Below are 22586 nucleotides of genomic sequence, written 5' to 3'. Positions count from 1 at the left end.
GGAATGGCAGCAGCAGGGCCCCCTCCCTGTTCTGTTAAGGCTCTCCCAGCAAGCCCAGGGGGACCCCAGGCACTGTCTGAGGGTCTGATGCACCCAGGAGTGCTCTGCCCCAGGAGCATGGCGTGCTTTGTCCAGGAAACCAGCTGGGATCATCCTGTCCCGAACCAGCTGTTCAGGATTTCATACCTGTGCTCCCCAAGGCCAGGGCAGGGCCGGTTCCTGGTGAGTCCTTGGGGACATCCAGGCACAGGGCAGGACATCAGCTCTCCCACCTCCCATCCTGCACCCACGGGACAGGTGGGACCGGGACAGGGTCCCCGGGGCTGGGGGAGCAGCTTCAGCAGCAGAGCCCGACCGAGCTGCAGGAGATGCATGAATTATTGACTGAGGAGCTGAACAAAATCCTGCTGCTCCTCGCCCTGAGCCCCTGGGCGCAGGCTCGGCCGGCTCCATCTCGCAGCCAGATGTGGCTGCTGGCCCCAGCTGGGCGGAGGGGACAGCGAGGCCCGGAGCCAGCAGGAGCAGCAGGGACAGGACTCGCTGTGGGCTGGTCCCTGCAGTGCCTGGAAGAGGGAGCCCGCTGCGAGCCCATCCCCGTGCGCTCCCCACAGAGCGGCGGGATGGCGGAGAAGGGCATGGATCCCGCCTGCGTCTCCATCGCCCTGGAGGACACGGTGTGCCACGCCGGCCCTCCCGACGCCCCGCTGCTCACCACCCACTTGAAGAAGGTGGAGAACCACATCACAGAGGCCCAGAGGTTTTCCCACCTCCCGAAGCGCTCGGCCGTCAACATCGAGTTCATCGACCTGTCCTACTCCGTGCGGGAGGGGTCCTGGTGGAGGAAGAGAGGTAGGAGCTGGCGGGTGGGGAAGGGCAGGGAGGGGAGGGGACCTGCAGGGCTCTCCCACCCCGTTCCCGTCCTGCATGCCATGACCTCACCCTGCTCTGTCCGAGTGCCAGGGGCTCTTTGTGCCTCGGTGTTTGCTCTGGGAGGAGGAGGCAAAGGCTCGTGTCCCGCAGCAGCTGCTGCCTGCCTGTGCTGGGCAATGCCAGGGGAAGGCAGAGAGCACTCCAGGGAAACCTCTGGCCTGGGCAGACACCCTGGGCCAGCCGGGAGGGGTGGGATGCGATGGGATGGGGTGGGGAGGGTTTCTCTAGCACTGCTGTTCGGGGTATGATGGATGGGATGGGTGTCCCCAGCACTGCTTTTTGGGGTGTGATGGCTGTGTGGGATGCAGCAGGACACCCAGGAGTGGCTCAGCTCCGAGCCTGGCAAGGAGAAGGTGTGGTTTGTGGGGGATTTCCTCTCCCTGGGCAGCCCAGGCCGTGGCCCCCTTCCCTGGGTGAGACTCTGGCCGAGAGCTCAGGGAGGGGAGAGGGGAGGCAGATGGCGGCTGGTGGGTGGTAGTCTGCTTTAATTAGCGCTCTCAGTTAATGGGATGCCAATCAGGCAGCCCGATAAGATGGAGGGTGAGCTGATCTGTAGAAGCTGAAGGCAGGCAGGGACGAGCGGGGACCGGGATCACAGGGCTTGGTGAGGGGCTCTGCCAGCCAGGAGTGCCCGAGGGGCTCTGCCCCGTCCCCAGGCTGTGCAGCTCGGGAATCCGAGGCTCTGAAACACCCCGGGAGCAGCCCTGACACCTGCCGGGAAGATGCCTCCCTGTTTACCCGGGATGCTGAGGAAGCATCCCAGAAGGATCCATGGCACAGCCGCGGGCTCGCCAGGGCGGATTGTGCTGTAGCACCCAGGAGGGAACCGGCTGCTTGCCAGCGGGCCAGTGCCCTGCAGGGAGGGAGGGAGGGAGGGGGGCAGGCTCGGGCAGCTGGGCCAGGTGGGAGCAAGCCCAGGGGTCGCGGGGTCCCTGGGATGGCGGTGCGAGGGGGGCTTTTCTCCCCTCGCTCAGGCAGGACTGGCGGGGCTGGCGGGGGTGGCGGTGGCTTTGGCCACAGCCCCCAGCCCCGGCTGGCCCGCTGTGCCGAGCAGGAGGTTACTGGCAGTCAATGAACGTGAGTAACCGCTGCGCAAGCTGCAGTGGCGCCGACGTGAGCAGCATGCGCGGTGCGGAGCCGTGCGCGCTGCCGGGGGGGTGCTGCTGGCCCTGCTCGCCCCTGGCCACCCTGCGCAGCCCCCCGCCCTCCCCTGGCAGCCCCTCTGCCCGCGGGACCCTCTCCTGCTGCGGGGTCCTGACCCCGAGGCATACGGAGGAGGAACGGGGGGCTGGATGACCTTCCCGGGGGATGGAGAAGCCACAGGACTCCCAGCGAGGTGGGACTGTCACTGCTCTGTCCCTGGGCTTGGCCCAGCTTGGGTTTGTTGCCCTTGCCCCACAGCGGCTGTCCCCGTGGGGCACAGAGGGGACACAGTTCCATCAGAGGGATGCTCAGGCTCGCTCCATGGGGTTATCACCCCCAAAACCAATTCCTGTCCAGCCAGGGCTCCATTTCAGGGGCAGCTCCTGAGAGCCTGAGGCTGTGCTTGTTCCTTACTCCCGACACATCATGTTCCTTCTGCCAGAAAATGCTAATCAGCCGCGTTTAAAGCAGAGATAATTCCAGGTCTGATTAGCAGCGGCTGCTGCCGGGTGCCACAGCGTGAATGCCAATGAAGGCAACAGCCGGATCGGGAATTCTGCCTGCCCCCTGCTGCCCTGCTCGGCGCTGGCCCTTCCCCCTGGCCTTCGGGATCAGCATGTGAAGACAGGCCCAGGAGCTGCCTGGTAATCTCCCTCAGCAGCTCTGTGGCCTGACCCGGGGATTTCCCTGCTCTTTGCTGTGATCCAGGTCAGGAGCTTCTTCAGCGCTGGGAATCCGTGGGATCAGCCAAGGACCAGGGGCAGGGATCGTGCTGGAGGTGGCAGCTGCTGTGGCCATAGCCCTGGGGGTGCTGATGGAGCACACGCAGCCCCTGGCATGGCACACAGAGGTCCTGAGGTGCCCCAGGAGCTGGGCTGGCACGGCAGTGCCTGCAGCACCGCTGCCCTGGGAGGCCAAACCCCAGCTGCTCTCTCCCTGCAGGGTACAAGACTCTCCTCAAATGCCTGTCAGGGAAGTTCTGCCAGCAGGAGCTCATTGGCATCATGGGCCCCTCGGGAGCTGGGAAATCCACACTAATGAACATCCTGGCTGGCTACAGGTGAGCCTGGGGGGGCCCAGAGGGGCTGGGGGTGCAGGGCTGTGCTGGATCCCCCACCCCTCCTTCCTGCAGGGAGACTGGCATGAAGGGGCAGATCCTGGTGAACGGGCGGCCGCGGGACCTGCGCACCTTCCGCAAGATGTCCTGCTACATCATGCAGGATGACATGCTGCTGCCACACCTCACTGTGCTCGAGGCCATGATGGTGAGCTCTGGGGACATCCCGTGGGCTGTCTCCTTGTGGGCACTGAGCCCGCTCTGGCATTGGGCATTTCCAAGGGCTCTGGGATGTGGGAACAAAATCCTGCTGTGCGTGCTCCCTCCGTGCTGAGCAGACAGGGCTGGAGCCATGGTGCAGCCAGCTCTGTTCCCTACATCTGACAGTCCTGTCTCCATGGCCATCCTCTCCCTGCAGGTCTCGGCTAACCTGAAGCTGAGCGAGAAGCAGGAGGTGAAGAAGGAGCTGGTAAGGGCTGAGGAGGGTGGGCCCAGACCCCCTCAGCTCTCCCCAGGATGGGGACAAGGGGAGCAGGGGATGGCAAGGGTGAAGGGAGGGTGCGGGGCTGGGTTGAAAGCCCATGGAAACCCTTGGCTGTGTGACAGGTGAACGAGATCCTGACGGCCCTGGGGCTGCTGGAGTGCTCCTACACCCGCACCAGCTCCCTGTCGGGGGGGCAGCGCAAGCGCCTGGCCATCGCCCTGGAGCTGGTCAACAACCCACCCGTCATGTTCTTCGATGAGCCCACCAGGTGAGCCCACAGGGGCTCCCAGCCCTGCCTGCCCAGCTGGGCTGCCCCTGCTGGCATGGCCAGTGCCCTCTGGTGCCCACCTGGGCACAGGATGGGGCCGTGCCCCTGGGGCTGATGCTCTCCTGCATGGATCTGAGGGGAGGGTGCCCACAAGGGGGGGGCATCTTTAGGATGTTCTTGTCCCCCTCTCACCTCTCCCCTTCTCTCTCTGCTGTCTCTCTCTCCTCCACCCTCTCCTGCGTGGCCACAGTGGTCTGGACAGTGCCTCCTGCTTCCAGGTGGTGTCCCTGATGCGCTCCCTGGCTCAGGGTGGGCGCACCATCATCTGCACCATCCACCAGCCCAGCGCCAAGCTCTTCGAGATGTTTGACAAGGTTTGGCCTGGGACAGCATCCCTCTGGCCCCAAGAGCCAGGAGAGAGGCCATGGGAGGGGTGGGCTGCAGGCATTTGTCCTGGGGCTTGTGTGGCTGGGGTCTGGCAAGGGTGGCCTGTGTCACCCTGGGCCAGGGAGGTGGGCAGGGTGGGTGACAGTGCCCTGGCTGCCCTGCACCTGCCACATCCTGGTTTTCTCTTGCAGCTCTACATCCTGAGCCAGGGCCAGTGCATCTTCAAGGGCGTCGTGACCAACCTCATCCCCTACCTGAAGGGCCTTGGCCTCCACTGCCCCACGTACCACAACCCCGCTGACTTCAGTGAGTGCCCCCACCCCAGCAGAGGGTGGCGAGCTCCAAACCCAGTGCCCAGGCCCTGGGGGCTGCCCGGGTTGCCCAAGGGAGTTGCCTGTGCCCTTCCTGCTAGGTGCTGGTTGGCACAGCACCTCTCAGGGGTCCTGTCCTCCTCCACAGTCATTGAGGTGGCCTCAGGGGAGTACGGGGACCTCAACCCCGTCCTGTTCCGTGCTGTCCAGAACGGCATGTGCACCATGGCTGAGAAGAAGAGCAGCCCTGACAAGGCAGATTCATCGTGCCCAACGTGTGGGACGGTGAGTGGGGCTCAGAGGAGCCCCCTGTGCCAGCAGGGGCCCCTCGGTGTGAAGCTGACCCACGTCCCTGTGCTCTTGCAGGAGGTGGATCACATCGAGAGCCACACATTTGCCACCAGCACCTCAACTCAGTTCTGCATCCTCTTCAAGAGAACCTTCATCTGCATCCTAAGGGACACGGTGAGGCCGGGCCAGGGCTCGGGGTTGGGCTCTTTGGGGGCTGGCAGCGACAGGGAGCTCCATGGGCTGTCCTCTGCTGCCTTGGGATGTTTTTGGGGTGCAGCCCTGCCTTGCTGAGCCCCCCTGTGCCCGCAGGTGCTGACCCACCTGCGCTTCATGTCCCACATCTGCATCGGGGTGCTCATCGGGCTGCTCTACCTGCACATCGGCAACGACGCGGGCAAGGTCTTCAACAACACCGGCTTCCTCTTCTTCTCCATGCTCTTCCTCATGTTCGCTGCCCTCATGCCCACCATCCTCACCTGTAAGGAGCTCCCTGCCCCAAAATCCCCTCGCTGCTCCCAGCTGCTGGGGTGCTCCAGCTGCGTGGCAGTGTGGGTGTGCTGGGCAGGGTGTGGGGAGTCAGAGGGATCAGGCAAAAGAGGGAAAATAAGAGAGAAAAAAATTAAACAGGGGAAAGCCTTGTGTTTGCCTGTATTGCAGTTTTGCCCTTTATTTGGCCATACTCTGGCTACTTGACCTCTGTTGGCTCAAAGCAGAATGCTGGAGTTTTAATGTTTTTTTAATCTGAGAAAAGGTGTGTAAATCTGTAAAAAGCCCCACCCAAGCTAATTTTCCACATCGAAATTCCCCCTATCAGCCACTGATAGTTTTTTTTCCCCAGTGAAGGTTTGGGCACCCTCTCATGATGCAAGCAGAGGGTTACCTGTTGCATCCCACCTGCAGGGTGGGTGTGAGAGGGGCTGGAGCACCCCAGAGCAGGAATTGCTGGCTGCTCACTCCCTGTTTCCCTGCAGTCCCCCAGGAGATGACCGTATTCCTGAGGGAACACCTCAACTACTGGTACAGCCTCAAAGCCTATTACCTGGCAAAGACCACAGCAGACGTGCCCTTCCAGGTGAGCTCTCCGTGCATTCCCTCACCACCCCAATGCTGATGTGCCCCCCTTGGCACAGCCAGCCCCTCCCCGGTGCCCCAGCGGGGTGGGGGTGGCCGCGGGGCCCAGCAGGGCTGTGTCTGTCCCCGTGCAGGTGATCTGCCCCATCGCCTACTGCAGCATCGTGTACTGGATGACGGGCCAGCCCCCCGAGGCCACCCGCTTCCTGCTCTTCTCCGCCCTGGCCACCGCCACCGCCCTGGTGGCCCAGTCCCTCGGGCTTCTCATCGGAGCTGCTTCCACCTCCCTGCAGGTCTGCAGGGGCTTTGCCTCTTCCGTGGAGAGATGCAAGGGGCCCCATGATGGTTTGGGGTGAAGTGCTGCCCACGGGTGGGCAGGGCCGTGACCCCCAGTGGCCTCTGCTCCCCAGGTGGCCACCTTTGTGGGACCCGTCACTGCCATCCCCGTGCTGCTCTTCTCGGGCTTCTTTGTCAGCTTCAAAACCATCCCCACCTACCTGCAGTGGAGCTCCTACGTCTCCTACGTCAGGTGGGGCCCCAGCTCTGGCCAGAGCTTCCTGTCCTGGGCTCCCCTGGTGACCCTGGTGACCCTCAGGTATGCTTTGCCCTAGGTATGGCTTCGAGGGGGTCATCCTCACCATCTACGCCATGGAGCGCGAGGACCTGGAGTGCCTCGAGGACTTCTGCCCTTTCCAAAAGCCCATCAAGATCCTGCAGGAGCTGGATGTGGAGGAGGCCAAGCTCTACCTGGACTTCCTCATCCTGGGCATCTTCTTTGTCATCCTGCGGCTCCTGGCTTACCTGGTGCTCAGGTACAAGGTCAAATCTGAGAGATAAAGGGGCCGTGGGGCCCCGGTGCCGTTCCCGGGCCTGGCCTGCTGTGAGAGATGTTCTGCAGATGGACACGGTGCTCCTGCAGGTCCCGGACCGTGGCGGAGGCACTGGGAGGTGCCAGCCAGGCCTGGCTCAGTCGAGAAGGGTTTTGAGACATCTCGGAACTGTTTTAACCTTTCCACACACTTCATTGCAAAACGTTTTGTACAGCCCTGGCATGTGCCACTCTCCCCCCCAGGACTGACGAGCCCCTCAGAGCTTGGGTCCCCTCTTGTTGTCCCTGCCTGGCGCTGCCCTGGGGACCGCAGGGACAGTCCAGCCCAGGTGGTTTGGGCCCAGCATGGCTGGGAGGAGCCTGCTCCGTGCAGGGGAGCAGCAGCTGGGGCTCTGCTGGGAGGAGAGAGCTGTAGAGTTGGAAGGGCAGCCGTGGCCCCGTTCCTCGTCCTGGCCAGCAGCGTGTGAGTCAGTGCTGAGAAGAGCCCCAAGATGCCATAGGTGGAATTGCACAAGGCTTGAGTTTCCTGTCGCTGTAGCCACAGAGATTGCTGCATCCCCCCCTTCCTTTCTGTGCAAACCCTCCTTCTTTTTTTTCCTTTTTCTTTTCTTTTTTCCCCACAAGCCCCACTGCATCTCAGTCTTCAGCAAAGGGAGCAAACAGGCAGAGAAGGACTTGGGGCTCTGTCTCAGGCTCCTGCTGGGACATCATCCTCAGAGATGGGATCTTCAAACCAGGGTCTGTGGGAGCAGGAGAGTGCTCTCAGACCTTAGGGAGTCTCACATTCAGTCCCTGTTGTCCCTGGGGTCTGAGACAGGAGGGTCTGAACCAATTCAACGCGGAGAGAAGTGACTGGTCCCTTGCACGGAGCAAGGAGGATTTGGGTTCCCACACCCTGCCCGTGCCAGGAGGCTGAAAAACAGGGCTGGGCTCAGCTGTGTCATCACTGGAGGCTCTGCTGCAGAAGGAGAGCTGGCCCTGAGCCCTTCCCCTGCAACCTCTCTCCCCCAGCTCCACCGGGGCTGTCTCAGCAGGACAGGGCGGACGAGCCTCGCTCAGCACCGACTGTGCAGGAGGGGACACCAAGGACACCCGGCCTGTCACAGTGCCAACCCCCAGGGTGACACTGTGCAGAAGGGGGTCCCAGCAGTGCCTGAACTGGAAACCAGGTGAGATCCCAGACTGGTTTGTTTGCAGTGGGTGACACGGACACTGGAAAGGCCTTTGCACTTAGTGACTGGTACCCGAAGGTCCCTTTTGCTGTCTCTGGTGGCTGCTCCAAACTCGCACACCCTGCAGAGGGAAGGCAATTCAGCACCTTGCTGGCTCTCCAGAGGAACTGAGCTGAGCCCAGAGCTGGTGGGACATCTGCACATGCTGCTGTGCTGGGAACACAGCACCCTGCTCTCCTGCACAGCACAGGCTCCGTGGGTGTGCTGGCACTGCTGGCACCGGGCTGCACGTGGCACCCACAGCTGTGGGAACCCGCGGGTTTTCGGCAAGCATGGACGTGGGGGAGGCAGCCCTGCCCCACCCTGGCAGGCTGGCCCTGGTTCTGGTCAGCCTGGGGATCCTGCTCCTGGCACTCTGAGCAGCCAGGGACTGCAGGGCAAATGCCAGATTCCAGCAGAATCCTGGAGACTGATCTTTGGTTTTGCTGGCTTGGGCTGGGGCTGCACAGCAGAGTCTGGCTGGCCTGACACTGATGCTGGCACTCAGCAAAGCTGAGTTTCCCCTGCCTGGAGGGCATCGAGGAATGTTTGGCCCTGGGGCTCTCCTGCACAAAGGGTCTGGAAGCAGGACCCACCCTGCTGCACTTTCCACACTGAGCTTGGAGTTATCCCCAGGGGCTGTGGTCTGACTTTTCACTGTCCCTTACAAAATTCCCCTCTGCTCCTGGATCTTCCTGCAGTGCTGCGCTCTGCAGTGGAGTTGTGCCAGCTGCAGGGCTGCAGTGCTGCCAACCACAGCCACAGGGGCACGGAGGAGTGGGGGACAGTCCCTGTGCCTGCTCTGTCTCAAGGTGCACGGATGAGCAGGGAGCTGGGGGATGTGGGGCTGTCACCCTTGTCCATCTCCTTGTCCCTGGAGCTGATGGGACTGACGCCCTGCTCCTGTCCTGCTCTTGGGCTGGGGCTAGTCTGTGCTCTGCTGGGCTGAGGCTTTTCCCTGGGTGGATCCCAAGATGCAGGAGGTGTCAGTGGGGCAGCTTTGCACAGCTCCTGCTTCTCCCCTGGCATTTGGGGCTCTCGTGGTGGGTCCTGTCTTCTGCACCCTGGGGGTGCTGCTGTCCCCAGTGCACCTGGACAGCCCTGTGCCATCACAGCCAGGGCCACCACGGCTCCCAGGAGGACCAGGACAAGATGGACTCATGTGTGGTGCAAAGGGGCTACCAGCAGGCACCAGTGTCCTGGCCGTGTCCCCCATGCACAGGGAGGGCTTTGCTGACCAGGCTCTGCTGCTTGCACAAACCCCATGGCACAGGTGTCCCCAGCTCGGGGCAGCACTGCCAGGGCAGGTGGCTCCCACTGCTGGGCCCAGCCTGCCTGGGATGGGGCAGCTGGCAGCACCCCGGGGTGTCCAGGAGGGCTCAGCACAGCCTGTGTCCCCTGTGCCCGTGAGCTGCAGTGTCCCAGCTCACCAGGTGTGTGGCCACTGCGGGGCAGAGGGCCAGGACAAAGCCTGGAGCTGCAGGATGGCTGTCCCCGAGCTGGGCAAGGGCTCTGGGGAGTGGGTGTGATGGGGCAGACCCCAGGGCAGCAGGACACAAGTGAATGTGTGGGTATGAAGGAGCTGATGAGTGAGGGATGTGGCACAGGGCAAAGGAACCCTCGGTGCTGCCTGAAGAGCTCAGCCAAGGTGCCACTGTCCTTTCCTTGGCTTCAAGGACAGCCCCAGAGATGGTGGAAGGTGCAGGGAAAGGTGAGGAGGAGGAGAACATTTGCACTGAGCCCCCAGGCTGGCGGGGCTGGGCTGAGCACCCCGGGTTTTATTGCCTGGGTGGTCTCTGCCCTGCAGGAGCTGGGCAGGAGGGGTTTTCTCTGCCCAGGCATGGCAGGGGGATGGGGTGCAGCCGTCCTGCTCCAGGGGGCCCCTAGGGAAGCAGCAAGGATGCACTTTATCAGAGCAGGGAAGCGGAGCTGTGGGTGCTCCTGGCTGCAGGAATGCCACGAGAGAACGCGTCCGGATAATCACGAGGAGTGTGATGGAGGAGAGCAGGCTTCTTCCCCCACACCTCCTCTCCTCTCCTGCCCCTGCCTTCCCTTGTGATGCACTTTGAGTGGATGAGGGTGGGGTTCAAGCTGTGGCTCTGGCTCTCTGGGAACACCAGCTGAGCCTCAACCCACCAAAAACTGCTGCAGCCCCTTTGGCCCATGGCTGTGTCAGGTTCTGCCTCTCACGGGTGCTCTGATGGCAGGCAGGCAGGCAGGGGCATGGCCACTCACCTCCATGCATGTCCAGGCCACCTTTGTCACACGCACAAGAAGAGCAAATGCTTCATCACCTGGCTGGGGTTTGCTGGAGGGGAGACTGGGCTAGAACAGGGAGGGGATGGGGCTTCTCCCAGGGTTTCACCCCTCTCCCAAATCAGGCAATAAAACAGTGTTTCCTTCTCACTGTGTGTGGACACCATTCGTCCTGTCCCTCTGCCACGGGCAGCCCGTGTGTGTCCCTGCCACTGGACCCTGTGCTTTTCCAGCTTTGCCATGTCAGGACATGAGGCTGGACAGTGAGGGGCACGTGTGATCCAGGGGGACACCACACAGAGAAGTGCAGGCATTGAAACTCACATTTCCACACCACCACAGGTGTGAGCTGCTTCCCTCCTGGGACAGCCTGCCAAAATGAGGTGCAGGTACCAGCTCAAAGGCCGAGGGAGGCTGCTGGCACAGCTCTGTTGTGGCAGCTGCTCCGGGGGTATTTGCCCAGGTCTTTCTGCTTGCTGGGAGGAGGCTGTGAAGCAGGAGCAGGGCACTGCTGCCCACAGCTGCAGCCTGGCAGGAACCAGGCAGGGTGGAGGTGAGGCCCTGGGCTCTCCAGGCTGGGCTGCACACGCAGGTAAGTGCCCCGCAGGGACGGGGTGCCAGGTGCCAGCTTGCTGCTCACCAGTGCCCAGAGGGTCCCGGGAGCTGTTGGGCAGGAGGAGATGCTTTGGTTTGTGTTGGTGTTTCCGAGATGCCAGCTGTACTTGTTGGATTTCACACATCAATAAAACTTATATTTATAGTGTACTGCCTGGATGTCTCCCTTTCCTGAGAGCCTCGAGGGCACGAGTGGGATGTGCTTGGGGTGCAAATATGCAGGTGTGACTCCCCCAGTCCCAGCACCCCTGGGTGGGCTGGCACTTCCCGGGACAGCATCCAGGGACTGAGAAGAGTGTGTGTGGCCCCGGTGGCACAGCTGTCACTTGCTGGGTGGTCAGAGCGGCTCTGCCGGCAGCGAGAGGGCAGGTACAGGTGTGCGTGCTTGTGTGTGTAAACAGGCACAGCCAGCCCCGCGCTCCTTCCCCCGCTGGGGAGGGATCCTCTCCGCAGCAGAACGCGTCCTTAGAGGCTCCGGTTGCACAGCCGGGCAGCAGCTGGGGATGCAGAGCCGCCAGATGTGTCCAGAGGACATCCCCTCCTCGCAGCACATCTGGTAAGAGCGCGGCTCCGGCAGTCCTTGGCGTGTTTGGGAGCCCGTGCGGGGTGCGGGTGTTCCTGCCGGGCTCCAGCCGCTCTCCAATCCTGCTCGGGGAGCTGGCAGAGCCGGGTGCGGGTGTTCCTGCCGGGCTCCAGCCGCTCTCCAATCGTGCTCGGGGAGCTGGCAGAGCCGGGTGCGGGTGTTCCTGCCGGGCTCCAGCCGCTCTCCAATCCTGCTCGGGGAGCTGGCAGAGCCGGGTGCGGGTGTTCCTGCCGGGCTCCAGCCGCTCTCCAATCGTGCTCGGGGAGCTGGCAGCGCCGGAGCGGGGCGGGACAGGGCAGGATGGCGTTGCAGGAAGTTCTGCCTGCGAAGCAGCCGCCTCCGCAGCGGAGCCGTGCCCGGGACAGGCACGGCAGGAGGCGGATGGGCAGCTCCGGGCTGCGCTCCGTGGGCCCGGCAGATCGAGCACGGGCAGTTCCCGGCTGGAATCCTGCAGGACGAGGTAAGCCCGGTGCCGCTGCCGCCTCGCTCGGTGCCAGCCCCGGGCTCCGGTCCCTGCACCGCCACGGCCTCGCCATGGAGCGGGGAGCCGGGAGGGCACAGGGGCGAGGGCACGTCTGCCACCAGGACACGGGGGTCCCGAGAGGGGTCTCTGGAAGGGCTCAGCAGCAGGACGGCAGCTCAGGGCCCTCGGCTCAGCAGAGGGACTGGGAACCGGGCATGGGACAGCGTGGGTTTGTTTCCTGCAGAGGCACCGCGGTCGGGACACCTGTGCTCAAGGTCAGCTCCTCTGCCCCCGTCCCTGTGCCTCAGTTTCTCCACCTGGATCACATAAAAAGGGATTGTAAACAGCGTGGGTTGTGGAGTGAGTGAGTGAGTGAGTGAGTGAGTGAGTGAGTGAGTGAGTGAGTGAGTGAGTGTTTTCACTCGGCTCGTCCCTTCTCTCGGCTGGGGTTTGCTTATATCTTTCTCCCCCGTGCCTCAGTTTCCCAGGATGTTGGCTGTGAGCACCGCCCGGGCTCCTGAAGGATCACCCTGCTGAGCCCTGCTGGGGCGGGAGCCTGAGTCAGCACCAGCACAGCCGGTTCTGCCGGGCTGGACCACGCTGGGGCAGGTAAGGCTGGGCAGGGCTCTGCAGCACCACATCCCACAGCCCCCCGTGCTCTGCTGAGCCCCCGGAGCCACTCGCCCACCTCACACACCCCTGTGTTTCAGGTGGAGGATGTCCCGGGCCATGCAGTGCCAGAGCTGCCTGCCCTGGGGCAGCTGGGCACGGCTGCCGCGGTCCCTGGCAGGAACGAGGGGGACCCGCAGCGTGTCCGTGTGCGCTGCTGCCGTGCCAGGTGAGCTGGGCTCTGTGTCTCTGGCACTCAGCCCTGTCCCCCCTGGACATCCCTCCCCAGCTGTGCAGGGGTGTGGGGCACCCTAGCAAGGTGTGAAGCGGGTGGGGTTACCCTACTGGGCTGGAGAGGGCCGTCCCTGACCATGTGCATTCCTCCTCCCCACCAGGAGGTGCAGGCCGGTGTTTCCTCAGGAGGATCCTTCGCACAAGCAGCATCTCCCTCCCCAGGTACAGTCAGTGTCACACGGCTGGGGCTCTTTGTCACCGCACGCGGGTGGCTGAGCTGGCTGCCTTGGCACCAGGGACACTGCTTTGCTTCCACCCAGACCAACACCCAGACCCACCTCCCTGCCTGCTCTGACTCCAGCCCACCTCCTCTGCCTCTCCACGGGCTTTCTGGGAATGCACAGCCCGTGGCTTGCTGACCTGCCTTCACCTCCCAGCCGTGCCCCTGTGCTCTCCCGTGGTGCAGGGGAAGGAAGGGGTGAGCTGGCTCCTCTCAGCACTTCCCAGAGCCTCGCTGGTGATCTGTCCCCCCTGCCCCAGGTGGGGTTTGGAGCTGCTCCCTGTGACACTCTCCCTCCTCCTGCAGGGGCTGTGTTCACTACCGGGGAGACTCCCAGGAGAAACCTGCCCAACCCAGCTCCTCTCGCCATGGTCAGTCCCAGCTGAGGAATGTGGCCTTTTCTGGTGAGTTTGCAGCTCTGGTCTGGAGGGAGGGTCCTACACAGCAGGATGGGGGCAGCTGCTGTCCTGGGCAGTGTGAGGGTTCCCCATAACTGGGTGCTGTCCCTTCTCTGCAGTAGCTTGGGGCAGGCAACTTCCCCAGTGCCCTGCCAGGGCGCAGCCCTTGTCATGTCCAGCACCTTCCTCCTTGCAGGTGCCATCAAGAAGCACCAGAAGAGCCTGTCTGCGTGGTTCAGCCACCAGCCCAATGAGGAGAGGCAGTTTGGCCCTTCCTTCTCTCTGGATGCTGTCCACGTGGACCCAGTGATCCGGGAGAGCTCCCTGGAGGAGGTTCTGAAGCCTTCCCCTGATTTAACCATCCAGAACCAGCTCCAGCAGCCCTCTAGAAAGGTTATCAGCCTCCACAACCTCTTCGACGTGGACGCCTGTGGGCGGCAGGTGAAGAACGTGGTGCTCTATGGCACTGTGGGCACGGGCAAGAGCACCCTCATCAAGAAGATGGTGGTGGACTGGTGCCACGGCCGCCTGCCCCGCTTCCAGCTGGTCATCCCCTTCTCCTGCGAGGACCTGTCCCACAGCCACGCCCACGTGTCCCTGCGGCGCCTCATCACCAAGAAGTACCAGCACCTCCGGGACGTGGTGCCGGTGCTGGAAGCTTCCAACCTCAGCGTGCTCTTCATCCTCAACGGCCTGGAGCGCCTCAGCCTGGACTTCCGCCTGGCTGGCACGGAGCTGTGCTGTGACCCCAACGAGCCCGTGCCTCCCTCTGCCATCGTGGTCAACCTGCTGCGGAAATACCTCCTGCCCGAGGTCGGTGTTGCCCTGCTTTGTGCTGGGAGAAGGTTGGGGGTGAGCCCTGAGGTGTCCCAGGGCCGTTGTGATCATTATTTGCAGTCCAGCTTGGCTGGGAGCAGGCAGGCAGCCTCTGTTCCTGGAGGGACTTGCTAAGGTGGCCTCATGTCACTGGTGGGATCTTTGGGGGGGCCTGGCAAGGTAATGAAAGCTGTGATCTTCCAGATTTTAGGAGGCCTGGTAAGGTAATGAAGGCTGTGATCTTCCAGATTTTAGGAGGCCTGGTAAGGTAATGAAGGCTGTGATCTTCCAGACTTTATGTCTAGGAGGGAATGGAGAAAGTTCTTCTGTCCCCTCTGCCTGAGCCAGGCTTGATCCAGCACCTTTGTGAACCCCATCCTGTGGACAGGGTGATCCTTGAGCACCTCTCGGTGGGTTATGCCCTGCTAGCAGCCCCAGACTCATCCAGCCTTGTGTCCCCAGGCCAGCATCATCGTCACCACGCGCCCGTCGGCCGTGCGCCGCATCCCCGGCAAGTACGTGGGGCGCTACGCCGAGATCTGCGGCTTCTCCGACACCAACCTGCAGAAGCTCTACTTCCAGATGCGCCTCAGCCAGCCTGGCTGCTCCGGAGAGGAAAGCCAGGACCGCCGCTCAGTGGAGCAGGAGAACCTGGTGGAGATGCTGTCGAGGAACTTGGAGCGCCACAACCAAATAACGGCTGCCTGCTTCTTGCCGTCCTACTGCTGGCTGGTGTGCACCACCCTGCACTTCCTCTACTTCACCAGGACGGTTCCTCCCAGCCAGACCCTCACTGGTATCTACACCAGCTTCCTGAGGCTCAACTTCAGCGGGGAGGTGCTGGACAGCACCGACCCCACCCACATCTCCATGATGAAGTACGTGGCCAAGACAGTGGGCAAGCTGGCTTACAAGGGGGTGATGTCCCGCAAGACCTGCTTCTCAGAGGAAGACCTGCGGCAGTGCTTCGAGGTGGAGATGAAGACTGAAAGCGAGCTCAACCTCCTGGAGGTTTTCCGCAGTGACGTCTTCCGCTTCTTCCTCAGCCCGTGCGTGCAGCCGGGCAAGGAGCACACCTTTGTCTTCACCATCCCCGCCATGCAGGAGTACCTGGCAGCCCTGTACGTGGTGCTGGGCGAGAAGAAGACCCTGGTGCAGAGAGTGGGGAAGGAGCTGTCAGAGGTCCTCGGGAAGGTGAGCGAAGACGTGGCTGTGGTCGTGAACATCGTCTCCAAGGTGCTGCCCCTGCGCTTCCTCCCCGTGCTCTTCAACCTGCTCAAGATCTTCCCTCGTTACTTCTCCCGTGTGGGCGGCAAGGACAGGGATACCATTGCCCACACCATGGCAGAGGAGCTGTTCAAAGAGGAGGATTACTACAATGATGATGTCTTGGACCAGATCAACTCCAGCATCCTGGGCGTGGAGGGTCCCATGCGCCACCCCGATGAGGCCCCAGATGATGAGGTCTTCGAGCTCTTCCCCATTTTCATGGGAGGGATCCTGTCCCGCCGCAACCGCGCCATCCTGGAGCAGCTGGGCTGCTCCATCAAGAACCTGGCAGCCTTCGAGATCGCCAAGGCCATGAAGAAGACAGTGATCAGGAAGGGCCGCAGGGGCCTGCCCCCCTCGGAGCTCATGGACTACCTGTTCTTCCTGCACGAGTTCCAGAACGAGCGCTTCACGGCCGAGGCCATCCTCTCCCTCCGCGCTGTCAACCTCTCCTCCGTCAAGATGACCCCTCTCAAGTGCTCTGTGCTGGCGTCTGTCATGAGCACCACGTGTCACGAGGTGGAGGAGCTGAACCTGACCTCCTGCAACCTGGACAGCGGCAGCTTGAGGACCCTCTTCCCTGTCCTGCTGCGATGCAAAGCTCTCCAGTGAGTACCAACTCCTCCTGCCCTTGGGCACTGCTCAGAAATTGGGTTTTTTCTCACCTCTGCCCATCAAGGGATGCTTTAGGAGCCCAGGTATGGAAAACTTAGGAAAGGGCGTGTTTATCCTCGGTGCATTCCTAGGGAACTACAGCTTCCAACATGCAACACTCCTTGAGCAGCCTTTCTAGGGCACTGCATGCTGGGATTTGCAGTCCCAGCTCACCCTCCCACAGGAATTTTTGGCAAGTTCCTTGCAGCTGGTACAGGCTGGGCGAGCTGCCAGCTGTCCTGGCAGACCCGAGTCCCTACGGGAAGTTACCCGGCATCCCCATGTCGTTAGCTCTGTGAGGAGTTTGCAGTCCCAGAGGTGGGAGTCCGGGCTGTGCAGATGTTCCCACAAAACATTCCAGAACATTTGTGGAGCTGCAGGTCTTCCTGCTGCCCAGGTGGTGGCGAGACATGCTCAGCACAGATGGATCGGGCTGTGCAGCTGGGCTGTGCCGCACTTCCTTCCTCCAGATGCTCAGGAGGGCTTGATGGAGCCCTGATCCCTCCTCTGACCTTCACCCACCTCCTGAAGGCTCCGCCATCCCCTTCCCCTTGCCCTGCTCCTGCTGGCACTGGCTCTGCTGGCTCATGCTGGGGTGCGGTGTCACTGTGCTCCCTTTGGGAGAGAAAACCTGGAGTGGCCTAGTTTGGGGAGCCCAGGGAGGATGGTGATGGGCAAAATGGAGCGGGCAGGGCTGCCAGGCTCACAGGTAACAGCCATTTTGTTCCTGTCACCCCCGTGTCTTGCTCTGCACCAGTCTGCAGCTCAACAGCCTTGGCTCCGACGCCTGCAAGGAAATTCGTGACCTGCTCCTGCATGACAAGTGTGTGGTGAGCAGCCTGCGGTGAGTACGGCCCCCTCCCTGCATGACACTGCCACCGCTGTCCCCCACATGCCCAGGCACTCCCTGAGCTCCCGTGTCCCACAGGCTGGCCAATAACCCCGTGGGCGAGCAGGGCGCTCGCTACCTGGCCGAGGCGCTGGCCGGCAACCGCTCGCTGCGGCAGCTGTCCCTGCTGCACACCGCACTGGGGGACCCCGGCGCCGAGGCCATCGCCCAGCACCTGGCCCAGAACCAGCACTTGCAGGAGCTCAACCTGGGCTACAACTCCCTGACGGACACGGCAGCCCTGCGCGTGGTGGAGGTGGCCAAGAGGCACGAGACGCTGGACAAAGTGCAGTGAGTCCGCTCTGCCGCGTCCCCGCCCTTTCGCCCACGCGGCGTCCCTGCCCTGTGTGCCTCTGTCCTTCCCCTCAGCCCTCACCGGTGTCTCCTGCTGCTTTCCCAGTCTCTACTTCAACGACATCAGCGAGGATGGCAAGAGGGCTCTCGACAGCCTGCGCATGGACCGGGACGGCGTCAGGGCTCTGGTTTTCCTCACAGCGGGCACCGACATCTCCGATTACTGGTCCCACATCCTGAACGTGGTGCAGAGGAACCTGCCCTTCTGGGACCGCGAGCGCGTCCGGCAGCACCTCGCCCTCCTCCTGCAGGACCTGGAGAGCAGCCGCAGCCAGACTGCCAATCCCTGGAGGAAAGCCAAATTCCTGCGAGTCGAGAGCGAGGTCAAGAAAATGCTGGGGAAACTGCAGGATGGGAGCCTCTAACCTGCTGCCCATCCACCAGCCAGGGTGTGGCAGTGGAGTGTGCCCAGCAGCACATTCCCTGTGCCCTTCCCCACCTGGAGATGCTGGGTGGATGGTGCTGTCAAAGGTGCTGGGTGTGTGGGGCTCAGCCTCATCTGCAGGTGAGGCTGAAGTGTGGGAATGGGACAGAAACCAGGCCAGGAGCAAATGGGACTTGTTCTTCTGGGCTTGTGGAAAGCCAGCCCCTGCACCCCAGCCAGAGCGCGGGCAGGGAGCAGGATTGGGGCTTGTCTGTGAATCTTTTGGGAGCATTAAAGTGCACCTCTCTATTTCCACTGAAGCACACTAGTACCAAGACTTGATCTCCTCCTCGGGCCCTTCCTGGGGAGGAATGTGGAGCAGCTGGAGTGGAGGGTTCTCCCTTTCCCCATCTCCCAGCACTGGCAGGGAGCAGCCCATCTCTGCTCCAGTGCTGAACCAGTCATTCTCCCCCCACTGTGTGTCCCCCTGGAAGCCACCAGGAGCTGTCCCCAAGCTGGGTGTCCCGGGGTGCTGGTCCCTGCTCCCAGCTCTGGCTGGCTGTGCCAGGGGCTGGGAGGGCAGGCGAGACTCAGGCTGTTTAACCATTAAACCTGGGACATCTTGGGAGAGGCGGGGACACTTCCCTGCCACTTCACCCTGTACCTTGCTCCCTCTGGCAATCCCTGCAGCCATGAAGCAAACAAAAGGTATGTGCCGGGGAATCCTCTGGAGACCCTTCCCCACACACACAGGCCCTGCTGCCAGGTGGAGCAAGGCAATGTCAGAGCCCAGGCAGCCTGTGAAAGGAGCCAGAGGCATGCAGGAAAATGTCTCCTTGTGGGGATGCTGGGGAGGCATCCCCTCTCCCTGGGTTTGGGGTTCCTTGTGCCCAAAGAGGTGTGGAGGGGTTTTATGGGAGGGGTGTGTGCCAGGGAAGGTCTCTGTTTCGCTCTCCTGGCTCCAGCAGCTCTCTGGGGTCTTGGTGAACCTTCTCAGCCCTCACCAAAGAGCCCTGCAAACCCCCAGGACTGAGCCCATCTGCTTGGCCCTGCTTTCTCCCCCCACAGTGAATGCCCATGGGACCTGAGCAGCAGGTCCTGCTCTTGGGAATGCAGGAGGACAGGTGTGACAGGGCCAAAGAACAACCTCTTCTGAGAGACAGAGGGGCTTGGGGGCTGTGTGGGCTTGGCAAACCCCCTCACCTGGCTGGCAGGCTCAGCCTGTGAGTGGACAAGCCCTGTGCTCCAGAGTGTGGGGTCTGCTCCCAGCCCACCCCCTCCTGTGCTGACCTCTCCTCTCCCTCTGCAGGGCTCGAGGGAGACAAGATGTCCATCATGTAAGTGCTGATCTCCCCTTGACCAGGGGCTTTCTGGGGCTCAGGAGAGGTGTGGGGAATGGTCCAAGAGGAAAATCCCCTCTGGCTTTCCCCAAGGAGAAGGAGGCACAGGCCTCAATTGGCCCTTTCTGGGAGGAACAACTCCCTAAGGCTGGGGGAGGCAGAGGCAAGGCCATCCTGCACTAACGTGGCCTCTCCTGCCCTTTATCATTTCAGAAAATTTGAATTTAACCCCAAAGTTGGGATCGACAACCCAGCCTTGACACTGACTGAGGACACGGGTAAATACACGCCCTCATCTCCCAGGGTGTCCTTGTGTCTGCAGGGGGCTGTGGCACCTGGGTGTCCTTGTGTCTGCAGGGGGCTGTGGCACCTGGGTGTCCTTGAGTCTGCAGGGGGCTGTGGCACCTGGGTGTCCTTGTGTCTGCAGGGGGCTGTGGCACCTGGGTGTCCTTGTGTCTGCAGGGGGCTGTGGCACCTGGGTGTCCTTGTGTCTGCAGGGGGCTGTGGCACCTGGGTGTCCTTGTGTCTGCAGGGGGCTGTGGCACCTGGGTGTCCTTGTGTCTGCAGGGGGCTGTGGCACCTGGGCACTGCTGGGGTCCTGAGCTCTCTGTCACACTGGGGACCTGTGGGAGGTGACCACAGAAGGGATGAGCAGATCCCCAGCCCAGGATGGGGTGCAGAACTTGTGTGAGGATCCCTGCAGGGCTCTGCTGACAGGCTGTGCCCCCACACAGATGGTGAGGGCTTGGGGGAGCCTCGCTTCTACCTCCTGACCAAGGACAGCACAGAGACCTTCGGCTTCTGCCTGCACGAGGAGCTGGGCTGCCAGGGCCACGTCATCCGGCAGATTGAGCTGGGGGGGGTGGCCCAGCGCAGGGGGCTGCAGGACGGGGACCGCCTGCTCCAGGTCAATGGCCACTTCGTGGACCACATGGACCACCTCAGGGTAAGCTGGGAACATCCCATGGGAACGCCTGGGTCCCTGGGGTCCCTAACTCCCATGGGAATGTCCTCCCCAGCCAGGGGCACAGAGGATGCAGGAGCCCTGCTGACCCCAGGGACCCCAATCCCACCCCATCAGAGGGTGCCTGCCCAGGGTTCACAGCCTGGGTCCTTCCAGGTGGTGCAGAAGATCAAGGCCAGTGGGAACCAGGTCCTGCTGGCGGTGCTGGATGGTGACTCCTACGAAGCAGCCAAATCCCTGGGCAGGGACCTGTCCCAGATGCTGCCGGATGACATCCGCCCGCGCCTCTGCCACGTCACCAGGGACAAAAGCGGCTTTGGCTTCAGCGTGTCGTGTCCAGAAGGTAAAGCAGGATGCTGCCACCACGAGCCTCCCTGTTGTAGCACCTCACTCACCCCAAAGTGCCCCTTCTGCTCCTCCTGCAGGCACCAAGGGCACCTTCCAGCTGTCGGTGCTGCAGGACGGGCCAGCAGACAGAGCAGGGGTGCCACCAGGCTGCTGGCTGCTGGAGCTGAACGGGGACAGTGTCAAGAGCTACTCCCACACCCAGCTCACCAGAAAGGTGCCTGCTCCTGGCATGGGGGGTGAGAGATGGGGCTGAGAATGTCACTGAGCACCTGTGCTTCCCATCCAGCTTAAGCAGAGTGGCAACAAGGTGACACTGCTGGTGGCATCCAGCGCCGTGGAGGAGTTCTATCGCCTGCGGGGCCTGCAGGTCACGGCTGCCTTGGCAGACACCTCCAGGCTCCCCTTCAAGGTCCGGGAGCTGCACCTGGTGAAGGGTCCTGCTGGCTACGGGTTCCTGCTCAAGGAGGATGACTGCAGCACGGGAGGAGTAGGTGAGAGGGCTGAGAGGGGCAGTTTGTACCTGAGCAAGGCATTTCTGAGGATTGGGAAGAGCAGACAGCTCTGCCTACAATGGGACCTGTCCCCACCTGCATACGGGGGTCAGCAGAGCCAGTTCCCCTCTGCGAGCCTCTGCCCCTCTCCCTGTGCTGTGGCAGGCCAGTTCCTGTGGGATGTGGATGTGGGGCTGCCAGCAGAGCAGGCAGGGATGAGGGAAGGGGACCGTGTGCTGGCTGTGAACGGGGAGAGCATCGAGGGGCTGGACCACGAGCAGACCGTGCACAGGATCCGTGCCCGGGAGGATCAGGTGACACTGCTGGTCATCGACCCCGCTGGGGACGAGTTCTACCACTCGGTAGGTCCTGGGGGCATGCTCCTGCTCTGGCTAGGGAGCCCTGGGGTGCTGTGAGGCTGCACGGTGGGATGGGTGTCCTCCACAGGGGCTGTGTGTCCATTCCTCTTCTGCTCTTCCAGATCGGGCTGTCCCCCCTGCAGTTCTTTGAGGACAGTGACCCTGCCTCAGGCTCCTGCACGCCCTCCCTGCCCTCTCGAAGTGGCTCCCCTGCGCTCTGTGACGTTGAGGTGGCACCCAAGGGACCTGTGTCCTGGCTGATGGCTGCTGCCAACAGTCTAGAGATCATACAGGTAACTCCTCAGGACAGTGCTCACAGCCTGGCAGTGCTCTGAGTGCTGCCACCCTCCTATTCCACCCATCCTAACATTTCCTGGCACCTGTGGTGCTGCCAGGAGGAGGCTGTGTGGTCCCCTGGCCACAGGGGCCAGGCAGAATGACCCCTGCAATCTGTATCCCCACAGAGCCAGCGCCAGGAGGAGCACACAAAGCTGTGCCAGGCATTCTAACAGCCCAGGAGCCTCTGGACAGGCTCTCCCACACAGCACCTCCACCCAGGCCACATCCAGCCCCTCGGGGCTCAGCACTGCTCAGCATGGACCCTGCACACGCAGCTCCTGTGTCTCCATGCCTGGCTCACAGCATGACACTCCCAGGGACTCATCTCTGCTCACTCAGGCTGGCTCAGAGCTTTTATCAACCACAGTGGCAGCTCCTCCTAACCTGACCACAGACCTGTGTCTTTGCCTGCCCAGCTACCTCCAGGGATTCCTCAGGACATTGCACTGAAGCCCTTGCCCAGCTCCAGGCTCTGGGAGTTCCCAGGAGAGCTGAGGTGCTGCCCTCTGCACCATGACCATGGGGACTTGAGGGCTGGCTCAGATCTGCACCTGCATGGACATCTCTCCTGTGCTCCTCCTCTCCCTGAACCTGTGGGCAGTGAGTGTCCACCACCCAGCACCACCCTGTTCCTGCACCACCTTTTTGGGGGGATTAAAGGACAAATCCACACTGCTGTTTGTGTGGGTGATGTTATGGACAGCACTGCGACTTGGCAGCACATCCCAGGGCCAGATCCATCCTCTCTTCCCAAGCCTGGAGTTGGGCAGTGGATGTAGGAAGCTCTCCAGGTGTGCTGCTGGGAGGGTGGGGGCTGAGAGCCATCCTGAGAGCCCCTGGGCACTGCACCTGCAGGAATCTGAGAGCAAACTCCTGCAGGCATTCCTTGTGCTCCACAGCAAGGGTTGCTCCTGAGGGTTCCCCTTGCAGGTGACACATCCATTCCTGCCCTGCCAGGGCCGTGACAGTGCTGGGGGAG

General features: G+C 62.4%; 4 protein-coding genes across 5 annotated transcripts in view; 3 read left to right on the top strand and 1 right to left on the bottom strand.

Moving 5' to 3' along the window:
- Window positions 1-22586, bottom strand: part of SIK2 (salt inducible kinase 2) — a 244066-nt gene that overhangs the window by 208530 nt on the left and 12950 nt on the right. The gene's annotated exons all lie outside the window — the stretch shown is intronic.
- On the top strand, window positions 616-11001 carry ABCG4 (ATP binding cassette subfamily G member 4). Its single transcript, XM_059867236.1, has 14 exons — window positions 616-849; window positions 3016-3133; window positions 3206-3338; window positions 3549-3599; window positions 3737-3882; window positions 4133-4256; window positions 4461-4575; window positions 4729-4865; window positions 4947-5045; window positions 5181-5349; window positions 5843-5943; window positions 6077-6235; window positions 6353-6471; window positions 6554-11001. Exons 1-14 carry the CDS (start codon window positions 621-623, stop codon window positions 6777-6779), a joined length of 1926 nt encoding a protein of 641 aa, XP_059723219.1. The 5' UTR covers window positions 616-620; the 3' UTR covers window positions 6780-11001.
- On the top strand, window positions 11709-19917 carry NLRX1 (NLR family member X1). 2 transcript variants are annotated; one of them, XM_059867119.1, is made up of 13 exons: window positions 11709-11896; window positions 12380-12508; window positions 12610-12737; window positions 12904-12964; window positions 13329-13426; window positions 13617-14233; window positions 14699-16113; window positions 16917-17003; window positions 17088-17339; window positions 17449-17725; window positions 19076-19103; window positions 19320-19384; window positions 19841-19917. In XM_059867119.1, coding segments are annotated over exons 3-12 (2958 nt in total). In that variant the 5' UTR covers window positions 11709-11896; window positions 12380-12508; window positions 12610-12616; the 3' UTR covers window positions 19322-19384; window positions 19841-19917. The 2 variants fall into 2 exon arrangements, with proteins under 2 accessions (XP_059723102.1, XP_059723101.1); XM_059867118.1 differs by lacking the exons at window positions 19076-19103; window positions 19320-19384; window positions 19841-19917 and having other exon boundaries at window positions 11714-11896; window positions 17449-18086.
- NHERF4 (NHERF family PDZ scaffold protein 4) lies at window positions 18138-22279 on the top strand. The gene is made up of 10 exons (XM_059867120.1): window positions 18138-18474; window positions 19076-19103; window positions 19320-19384; window positions 19841-20052; window positions 20227-20413; window positions 20496-20632; window positions 20705-20909; window positions 21075-21271; window positions 21391-21561; window positions 21733-22279. The coding sequence occupies exons 1-10, from the start codon at window positions 18138-18140 to the stop codon at window positions 21775-21777; spliced, it is 1584 nt and encodes a 527-aa protein (XP_059723103.1). The 3' UTR covers window positions 21778-22279.

This window comes from Haemorhous mexicanus, chromosome 24 (assembly GCF_027477595.1).
Source record: "Haemorhous mexicanus isolate bHaeMex1 chromosome 24, bHaeMex1.pri, whole genome shotgun sequence".
NCBI lineage: Eukaryota > Metazoa > Chordata > Aves > Passeriformes > Fringillidae > Haemorhous > Haemorhous mexicanus.
This window is presented reverse-complemented; position numbering and strand designations above follow the sequence as displayed.